General features: G+C 37.7%; 1 protein-coding gene across 2 annotated transcripts; it reads left to right on the top strand.

Moving 5' to 3' along the window:
- Positions 1-1,980: 1,980 nt before the first annotated feature.
- Positions 1,981-10,308, top strand: LOC104444869 (hydroxyproline O-galactosyltransferase GALT2). 2 transcript variants are annotated; one of them, XM_039312714.1, is made up of 8 exons: positions 1,981-2,082; positions 2,208-3,520; positions 6,582-6,814; positions 7,127-7,417; positions 8,767-8,895; positions 9,001-9,174; positions 9,597-9,704; positions 9,807-10,308. In XM_039312714.1, exons 2-8 carry the CDS (start codon positions 2,623-2,625, stop codon positions 10,011-10,013), a joined length of 2,040 nt encoding a protein of 679 aa, XP_039168648.1. In that variant the 5' UTR covers positions 1,981-2,082; positions 2,208-2,622; the 3' UTR covers positions 10,014-10,308. The 2 variants fall into 2 exon arrangements, with proteins under 2 accessions (XP_039168648.1, XP_039168649.1); XM_039312715.1 differs by having other exon boundaries at positions 2,029-2,428; positions 2,554-3,520.
- The last annotated feature ends 250 nt before the right edge of the window (positions 10,309-10,558 follow it).

Raw genomic sequence — 10,558 nt, 5'->3', positions numbered from 1 at the left:
TTTTATTTTATTCTTTGTTTTGTTTTTTAATTTCTTCTTTTTTAAATAATTCAAGTTTTTAATAATTTTCAATTTTATTTTGGCCTCTTTCTCATCTAGTTCCTGGCCATGGTGGTGGTTGGTGACCAGCCAAAGAAAAATATAAAGATAAAGAAAGAAAATGAAAAATGAAAAATAAATAAAGAATTCGAATTTTTTAATCATTTTTTTAAAATAAATCTAATAAGATACCAAACAGCATAAAATATTTTCTTATTTATTTTTAAATCTTAGCTGAACATAAAAAAATATATTGTCATTTTTCTTTGAAAACAACCTTTTGGAAAACATTTTTTAAAAGTTTTTTTTTTTTTTTTTTGCAAAATGAATGGAATTTTAGGTTCAAGTTGTCACCCACACATATTAAATACGCAAGTTGAAAAGAAGAGATCAATTTATTTGTGTTTACGATATTGTAAGAAAATTTAAATAAACACGTCAATTCAACACAAGGATTATTTTAAATTGCTTAACAAATCGAGTTACAATCGCGTCATGAGGGATTGTTTCATCGGGTATATTTTATTGAAAATATGATGACCCTCACCATCCTCAAATGAAGGCTAACAGAGAAAAAAGAACCGACATATAATAGTTTAAAGAGGAAACTGGACAAAAAAAAAACAATTAAAGTTTTAGAACGAAATTGAAATAAAAATATATAGGTTATTAATTTTAATGGCATGTTGGCAAATTTCATTAAATTTTAATGAAAATACCACATCGAATTAAAAAAATTTCAAAATGACATTGGATAAATGAGAAAAAGTTTAAATACCACCGTTACTGGCCCTAAAATGTGCTGTTGTTAACTCGCAATAAATGATCTGACTCTCAATTTGTTGTGGGGAATTAAATTGACCAAATTGAATGGGTCTTCTTTTTATTTTTTATTTTTTTTCTCTCTTTTAGAACTAATATTGCGTTAGGGTCACGGCCAGCATGCATTGTGAAATTTCTGCTCAAATCCAAAGACAAACTCCAAAATCACGATTAAAACATGAAAAAAAAAGAAAAACTAAATCTCCAAGATTATTTCATGAAGGGATAAAAAGTCAAAAGGGTCTCATTGCTGACATTTTTGCTCCAGTTTTCTTTTTTCCCTGTACAAAAGAAGAATAAAAATCCGTTTGATAACGTCGAGTTGTTTTTCCTCGTTCTCCGAATAAAAAAATTAGCCCTAATAGATTTGGAGCGAAAAACGAGAAATACAAAAAGTTGCTTTTTGTTCTCTTAACAATTTCTAAAAATAAATCAATTTTCTCTTTTTATTTTTCTTTTGTTCCCCTCTCTTGCCATGACCACCTTTAACCGCTCGGAGACACCATTGACTACCGCCGCCGCCGCCGTCAGTGTTGCCGACTACCGTCATTGCTAGCCGCCACCGCTACACGATCACCGGCCGCGATTGTCCCGCCGACCGTCGCGCACGCGGCCATCGGCGCCACATCGACCGCGGCCTAACAATAAAAGGGCGGTCATTCGTGAGCAAAAATAATAAATGAATAAATACAAAAATAAATTGTTTCATACCAAACACATTTTATATTATTTTTTTATTTACGGAATAGAAATTTTATGTAGTTACTAAACACCTTATTTTACTCAGAAATTTTCTAGAGTAGAAATAGAAAATAACTATTTCTGAAATGCGCGGCCTAAGTTTTCACATTAAGTAAGGAAATCTATTTATACTTAGTAAAAACATAATTTCAGATTATCGTATAAATTATCCTATTCCAACGTAAAAGGAACTAATACATTCTAATTAAGAAATAACTACAGCTTAAAAAAAGAAAGAAAGTGTAAAATAGATTCTGAGTTCTACAAATTGGGAGTCCATACTATTTTGCAATCGATTGCCACAAGCTTGCATGGGCCCCACAATATGGAATTTCCAATTAAAAGAAAGCAAAGCCAAAAAAAAAAGAAGAGAGAGGGGGGGCGAAATCCGATTTCCCACCCGATCCGACGCGAAACTCGAAGAAGCGAAGGATCAGACGCATTTTCAACTTCACCTACATTTATTCCCCACAGCCCCAGGTGAAAACGGCCCCCGCACAACCCGCACTTTTCATTCCTTGCATCTCTGCAGGTTTCTTCCTTCCATTATAGTAACCTTCCACATTCTCTCTCTCTCTCTCTCTCTCTCTGTGTCCGTTCATCAGGGTTTTTGAGGGGGGTGTCCGAGGCGCATTTGCCGTCTCCGTCGAAAGCAGCATCTGGGTCGCCGCCTCCGGCTCCGGCTCGGCCGACGTCACCGGGTTTTCCGAGGTTCGCGGCTCGGTATTCCGTCGGCCCGCGACATTTCGCCGATTTTTCCGATTCCGATCGTCGCCCGGCTGTTGAATTCCCGCCGCGGGGTTGGTTCCGCGATTGGGCAGTTAAGGTTTGTCGATCTGCATTGATGCGTTGATGGGTTTTTTGGTTTTTTTTTGGGGACATTGTGTTTGAGGGGGTGCTTAGATGTGGTGGAGACGGTCTCTCGGGTTTGATTTTTGATCCGTTTGGGAGATGATTCTGGTAGACGGTTGGTGATACTGTTGGGGGCGTGTTCTGATTAGGGTGCTGATAAAAAAAGAAATGAAGAGGCTGAAGCTCGAACCCGGGAGTGCCAGAAAGCTCAAGCTTTCGCACCTGTTGCTGGTTGTGGGGGCATTGTACTTGCTTTTCATAACCTTAAAGTTCCCAAAGTTCTTAGAGCTGGCGACCTCGATGGGTGGAGATGATAGCCCCATTGGGTCGGTAAAAGAGGATCCTGAAGATAGGAGCCTAAGCAAAACGGTCATCACTTCTGTTCACGAGGATAAATTTCACCAGAAATTAGAAGATTTTCAAAGCCAAAATGTTTTGAAAATGCCTAGGAAGGAACACGCAGAGGTGGAAGCAAATGGGTCCAGGCCCACTAAGATATCCCAACTCCGCTACGGTCGAATAATGGAAGAAATCATGAGGCGGAGGAATAGGACGAGTGAACTATCGACACTTGAGAAGATGGCAGATGAGGCTTGGAGTTTGGGGCTAAAAGCATGGCAGGAATTGGGCAAGTTTAAGCTGGATGAGACTGCACAAACTTCGCTCTTGGAGGGGCCAATAGAGTCATGTCCTTCCTGGGTTTCAATGAGTGGGGAGGAATTGGCGCAGGGAGATAGACTCATGTTTCTGCCTTGTGGGCTTGCTGCAGGATCTTCCATTACTGTGGTTGGAACTCCTCATCATGCCCATCAGGAGTATGTCCCACAACTTGCAAAGTTAAGGAGTGGCAATGGCGTGGCTATGGTCTCGCAGTTTATGGTTGAATTGCAGGGGCTAAAGGCCGTGGATGGGGAGGAGCCTCCCAAGATTTTGCATTTGAACCCAAGATTAAAGGGTGATTGGAGCCACAGGCCAGTTATTGAGCACAACACTTGTTATAGAATGCAATGGGGAACAGGTCAAAGGTGCAATGGTTTATCATCCAAGAATGATGAAGACATGCTAGGTAGGATTTATATTGCCTTTGAAATTTCTTGTAGTCTCGACGTTTCATCAGTCTTCATCTGTTTAGTATCGGTGAGTTTATATGTTTTATTGACTTTTGATTTCTCGGGAATACTTGCTGTCATCGTATGTTTGATTTTTCATGTCTTACTCCAGGAAAATAGGGCTAATTCCCAAAAAAGCCCCAAACTTTAGGCCCAATGTCAATTCTGCTCCGAACTATTTTTGTCTAGAAAAAATCCTTGACTTTTGCTCTAATCTTAAATCTAACCAAAGTTGAAAAGTTTACTAGGGAATTAGGCTCAGGAAAATATGAAAAGTTCTGACTATTAAGAGTTGTTATTTAATTTGAGAATCTGCTTCTATCTTAAATGGTTACCTATGCTTTTATTAAGGTTAAGGGTGTGGGCCTAGAGTTGCATGTGAAGTCTTGATCTGGATATTAGAATGTGTGATTATCTAAAGGTTTGAATAGAATTCTCACAGGATTCTAATCTTAATTAATGAAATCTTATGATTGATTCTTTTCTATTGATTCTATCCAATGACCTCAATATGTTTTATCTGTGGACTTGTATAATTTGGGTCATGTGGTTTTAAACTTGATTTGATGTTCTAGTTTTATCTATGATCATGATTCTTAAATAATGATTTTACCAGCAGTATCATCAATTGTCTTTTATTTGCTTTACATTCTTTTCTCTACTTCTGGATGCTTCAAGCCCCGGATGCTTTCTATCTCTGGATCCGATCCGTCAGGCCCTAAATAAGATCCTATTTTCCGCATTGAGGCATACAAATATCGGCATAATCTGTAATCCTGTCAACTTGGTAGTCTAAAAAGGACTTCTACCAATAAGAGGTTATATGAAGCATAGGTATGTTGACTCATGACAATTAGTCAAAAAGAAGCATTCAAGAAGAGGCTATGTTATCGTTATTAATAAATGCATGGATCAACACTTTGCTGAACTCGTGGGATGTTTACTGCCTTCTAGTTGGTCGTGTACAAGGTAGTTTTCGATTCACATTGTCGATTTTTGTGCAAATACTGGTTTTCTCCATGGAGAGGCTTACTTGGTGGCAATGAGAGTAAAAATTGGCTTAAATCTGTATTTGGTTCCTCGACTTGTGTTATTTTCACCATGTGGTTCTTGAGCTATTTTTATTCACAATGCTATCCTCAAATTTTTTAAAAAGAAGGGTTGATTTGTTTCTCACGACATAGTTCTCATCAGAGATTGGCAACATGGATAAACTGGAAACTTTGGTTAGGTTGTATAAACAATCATGAAGCCCTTAAAAGTAGGAACATAATTTTTGACAAATTGGTTGATGTTGCTTGAAAAATGTGCTGGAGGAGATCAGAATCAACCCTCTGTACAATTTGGATGGAACAGAGTGAACAAAAGGGTTTGTGGACCAATTGTGTTCAGGGACCAGATCTATATTCGAACTTTAAAAGTTTGGTCTCTCGTGAACTTTGCCCTATTCTCTTTTTATTTATTTACTTATTTGTTTATTTATTCATTTATATGAGCTGTGGAAATGTAATAGTTGGTACTTGTACCGTAAACATGAGAAACTTTTGAGTGGTGACAGATGGCTTATACTGGGGTAGGCATTTTACAGAAAGAGTAGCTGTGTATTATTTCTGCTGTAAGTGATTTTCAGAACACTTAGGGGATGCATGACAAATCAAAATTTCTGTTTCAGAAACAATTTTTCTATTCCAGACTTGTTCTTGGAATAGAAATCTGTTTGATAAAATTATTTCATTTTTCTATTTTTGAAATAGATTTTTGTTCCAGAAATAGATTTGGAATATAAATTAGAAGTAAAATTTTTTTACTTTTCTATTTCTGAAATAGAAATGAGAAATCAAAATTCTTCTCATCGTTCATCCTTGTTACGAACTGGTCGTCCATCTGTCGCCGCTAACCATTGTCCACCGGCATCCGTCGTCCGCTTGCCACCAGCCATCGCCGGCCACCGTCCGTCGGTCATTGGTTGCCGGTCGCTGGCCGCCGCCATCCACAGGTCACCGCCGTCCGAAAGAGAGAAATTTTGTGTCGTTATCAAACGGATTTTTATTTTTAGAGTAGAAATTTTGTGTCGTTATTATACGAGTATTTTTACTTAAAAACTCATCTAGAAATAGAAATAGAAAAATCTATTTCTCTTCCATAAAATTTCTAGCTAGAATGGTTATCATTTGCGCCCACTTGGTACCTATGTACATCGACTCTTTAGCCCAAGAAAGTGGTCATGTTCTTCTTTCTCAGGTGCGTTGTATATGGAGTCACCAAGCTCTGTTTGTCTCTAAGAACTCGGTGCAGAAACTGAGATCAAGGTGATTTGAGAGTGAAGTGATATAGCCACTGCAGTGATTTTATCTGAAAATGCTTGTAGGAAACTATTTTTATTGTTTCAGGTTTTCCTAGATGAAGGTTAGGGGTCATTTTTCCAATTAAGCCTTTCAAAATAATATTCCTGTGTGATGATTCCAGTTCATTTTAGATCTGTTTAACTGTGGGTGTGTATCATTGGCTGTGCTTTGTGTCTTGTGCCGATACATATTGGTACTTTTTTCCTGCTGGGATTGTGTTTTATCCTTCTAGTATTTTGTGAACTTTCATTGATTGCTGTACTTTCTGTAAATTAACCATTTATTTTGTCAATTGGTTGCTCGACTTGGTTAAATATTGATGGAAGGGAAATTTCAGTATGGAAATGGCTGGGGGATACAATTTAAATCTTGGGTGGGAAGTGTAACATTGGAGAGGGGCAAAAATGATTTTAAATCTAGAGAAATAGAACTGTAAGCATACTTTCCGTCTAGTACTTCCTTGGTCATCTTTGCTAGTTTCCTTGATGCTTGTTTGTGGTTTTTCCTTAAGATTAATCAAGTTGGACCATTTGGTGGTGTTAACTAATGTGTGGATATTCATCTAATTGGTATGGTTTACTAGAATAATAGTGATAGTGGAATGTTTGGAACTGATAGAAGTTACATGGTTATCACATTGTGTATATAACATTTTCCTCGTGTGTACTGGCAGTTGATGGATATGCGAGGTGTGAAAAATGGATGCGGAATGATATTGTTGATGCGAAAGAGTCCAAGACAACGTCATGGTTTAAGCGATTTATAGGACGTGAGCAGAAACCGGAAGTGACATGGCCTTTCCCTTTTGTGGAGGGTGGGCTCTTTATTCTTACTCTTCGTGCAGGTGTTGATGGTTACCATATTAATGTTGGGGGTCGGCATATTTCTTCATTTCCTTATCGGACGGTATGTCATTTGTCATGGGAGAGACTGATCTCATGGGCTTTACTTCTTGGGGCAACTCTTCCAGTTTCATTAAATGAATACTGAATATTTTCCTTTAGATGGATATTATCTGCTTTTCCTTTAGCATCTAATGCCATGGTACTTCTTCTTGTGGCTTTTGCTATAAACTGATGAACCTCTCTTCATCTGGGATATTCTTACTTGGTTCTGATGATTCCTAGTTCTTAGGGTGATATGATGCCAGATCAATTACTTACTTGAGTTGAACATGTGGTATCTTCTAAAGCCTTTCTTTCTCCCTTATATCTGTAGGGATTTACACTTGAAGATGCAACTGGATTGGCAATAAAAGGAGATGTTGATGTTCATCAAGTTTATGCTACCTCTCTCCCAACTTCCCATCCGAGTTTTTCTCCTAAAAGAGTCTTGGAAATGTCTGAGAAATGGAAAGCTCATCCTCTGCCTGAAAGACCAGTTAGGCTTTTTGTTGGAGTTCTTTCTGCAACCAACCACTTCGCAGAACGCATGGCAATCAGAAAGACCTGGATGCAATCAGCAGCAATAAAGTCTTCAGATGTAGTAGCTCGTTTTTTTGTAGCACTGGTAAGGTTGCTAGCATGCTGACTATAACTATAGTTTATCCCGCATCAAATTTTAAGTCGAGTATGTCTAGGTTATAGAGAATCAGATGTGCTCTTGGAATTTTACATTCTATTGGGAGGGTTGTTTGTGTGACATGTGATTCCTTGCTAATTTGAGTTTTTGTAGTTGTTATGGTTTGTTAGTAATCAAAGTTATGAACTTTACTGAAGGATTCAGGGAATACTTCTTAAAGTAGGAATAACATGGCCATAGACTTTCTGGATTGAAAATTACACTTACACTATGGGAACTTAGAAAGATGACTTTAACATCTGCGGTGCTGTTTTTTCTCTTGGTATTGACTTAGACCCCCTTGGTAGAATGTCTTGGACAAAAAGGGTAGAGTATGCTGACAAGATCCTAAATAAGCCTTTATGTTCAAATAAGTTGGGTGTGATGATGTGATTCAGTTTTATGACCCTTCAGGCACGAAAGCAATCTATATAGATTTTGAATGGCCCAAGTTGCCTGTATCAGCAGCAATCCACATGGCAACATGTTCGTATTTCCACTACGTTAGCAGAGTGAATGATGACTGATTTTTTTGTTTAGATGTTAATTAGGCTTTTCTATATGCTTTTTGTCCAATAACTTAGGGGAGTCAAAAGTCAATCTTTCATAAAGCGCAGGAGGGGCGTCACAGTATCTGTCAGTTTCAAATGCATGAGTTGGCACTGAAATGTATTTAAAATTGAGGGTGTATTGGAGTAATTATCTTAAAGTAGTAAAAACTAAAAGGATACTGGAAAAAAGAAAAAGAAAAAATTTACGTTATGAGATAACCATTTATGATTTTTTTAGTAGATATTATGTCATCATTTGTTGAAATCTGTTGCTGACAATGTTCACCGTCGAAAGCCTCATGTGAAACTTCGAAACTAACACAATTATTCCTTTTTGAGATGGATGGAATCATTCACCAGAAAAAAAAAGAGACGGAAGGAATCAGATGGCCTAATTTAAAATATTTACTGATTAATATAGGTGGGAGTATTGACTGAGTGTGATCGCGTTATGTATTGTAAGCAGTTAGTCATCAACTAATAATTGACAGGATCTATTGGAAAATTGAAGTTTAAGAGTTCTTTAATCTCCAAATAAATGCCCTTTGGAATGTGAAGTACTGTGACAAATGTTTATATGTGGGCCGATAATTTTAACATCAAACTGTAAAATAGTAAAGATTTATGCTTTACTGTTCTATACAGTCCATATGTAATCTTGTAAAGTATATACTCTTTTCTGCTCATATTATAAGAATCTTTGCACAATTGCCAACTTGCAATCTGATTTTTATATACTGTTTTTAGAATCCAAGAAAGGAGGTGAATGCAATGCTAAAAAAGGAGGCTGCCTACTTTGGTGATACAATTATTTTGCCATTTATGGATCGTTATGAGCTCGTGGTCCTGAAAACCATTGCGATATGTGAGTTTGGGGTAAGATTTTGTTTAGTTACTGTAAATCTACATGAAATTATCTACCCACTTTGAACATTGTGTAGTAGAACTCTACTTTTAACTAGCTCATCATCTTGAATGCAGATTCAGAATGTGACAGCAGCATTTACAATGAAATGTGATGATGATACATTCTTAAGGGTGGATGCTGTCTTAAATGAAATTGATGGCATCTCTTCCAAAAAGTCTCTTTATATGGGCAATCTCAATCTCTTGCATCGTCCACTCAGAAACGGAAAGTGGGCGGTTACTTATGAGGTAGGAGGCTTCCGTGGTTATAGTGATTATTGAATGCAGTACCAATTCGTTGTTTTGTTTGCTACTTGGAAATAGATGATTATTGCTGGATTGCTAGACATTTTCTGTTGGCGAAGGTACTTAGCAGCTTGATAGTGAGTCATCAGATCTTTCCTGTTCTCAGATTAGATGACCGACAAAGTTCGCTAGATGTTATCACCTTGAAGTTTCAACTGAAGACATTTGACACATGCACACATGCATGCACATATAATTTCTGCCTACCCTGTTGATGATTAAGTTCATTTTCATTATACTGGACCTTTTGCTATGGATCTTGCTGAGCAATTCAAAAGAGTACATTGAATGCACAGTAGATTGTCTGCATTCTTTGCTTGACATGATAATTATCTCAAAGTGATGATTATTGTCCAACATGACAGGAATGGTCTGAAGATATATACCCTCCATATGCCAACGGACCTGGATATGTCATTTCAAGTGATATTGCTAAGTTCATTGTTTCTCAACATAGAAACCGAAGGCTCAGGGTGAGTTTATCCAACGATTGTGTGGTTTTTGTGAGAATATATATATCTTCCAAGCTTTTCTCACCTATGGCTGAACTGTTTATATGTTTCACCTGTTGGTAGCTCTTCAAGATGGAGGATGTGAGCATGGGGATATGGGTGGAGGAATTTAACAGTTCTGTGCCAGTACAGTACTCACACAGCTGGAAATTTTGCCAATATGGTTGCATGGAAGACTATTACACTGCACATTACCAGTCTCCTAGGCAGATGATCTGCTTGTGGGACAAATTGGCAAGGGGTCAAGCCCAATGCTGCAACTTTAGATGACAAGTAACAGACAAATCTCGTCTTTAAAATTTAGCCGTACATAGTCCCCTTTGGCTTCATGTAATTAAGGTTGCAGCTAGTTAGTTCCGCCTATATCATGAAATAGGTCAGGCTGGCAATCCCAGTAGAGAATGAGATAAAGAAATTTTGACTGGGATATATTGTACCATCGCACTGGCTGTTTAATCGAGCTGAGTAATTTTGGCTAGGTCATCTTGAACGGAATCCGTTTTGTAATACTGGGCAAATGTCTTCATTGAGAATGGAGTAGGCTATTGAGCGAAGCATGAACCAATAGGATGAATTGGAAAAGATGCATTCAGGTCGATGCCTTAAGTTTTGATCTCGGTTCTGTTTGACATCAGTCTGCAGGCTGAATTTGCTTGAACTAGACTAAATAATGTTTGTCACTATGTTTTCAATTGATGACCAAATTGTTCTTCTGATCCAAAAAATCCAGCGAATTTGATTAGGTGTGTGCAATGGGAAAACATAGACGGGATCGGTCCAGCTGGTCCTAGGTGGTTCCTAGGGGCGTTAGTCCG

Source organism: Eucalyptus grandis, chromosome 5 (assembly GCF_016545825.1).
Source record: "Eucalyptus grandis isolate ANBG69807.140 chromosome 5, ASM1654582v1, whole genome shotgun sequence".
Classification (NCBI taxonomy): Eukaryota; Viridiplantae; Streptophyta; class Magnoliopsida; order Myrtales; family Myrtaceae; genus Eucalyptus; species Eucalyptus grandis.
Note: the sequence above shows the minus strand (reverse complement) of the source record. Positions and strands in the feature narration are given on the sequence as shown.

Excerpts from the sequence above, each read along its gene's own strand:
- LOC104444869 (XM_039312714.1), top strand. The coding sequence starts at position 2,623 with ATGAAGAGGCTGAAGCTCGAACCCGGGAGTGCCAGAAAGCTCAAGCTT. Across the intron at positions 7,418-8,766 it reads CTCGTTTTTTTGTAGCACTG|AATCCAAGAAAGGAGGTGAA; the intron begins GTAAGGTTGCTA and ends TACTGTTTTTAG. Across the intron at positions 9,705-9,806 it reads ATAGAAACCGAAGGCTCAGG|CTCTTCAAGATGGAGGATGT; the intron begins GTGAGTTTATCC and ends ACCTGTTGGTAG.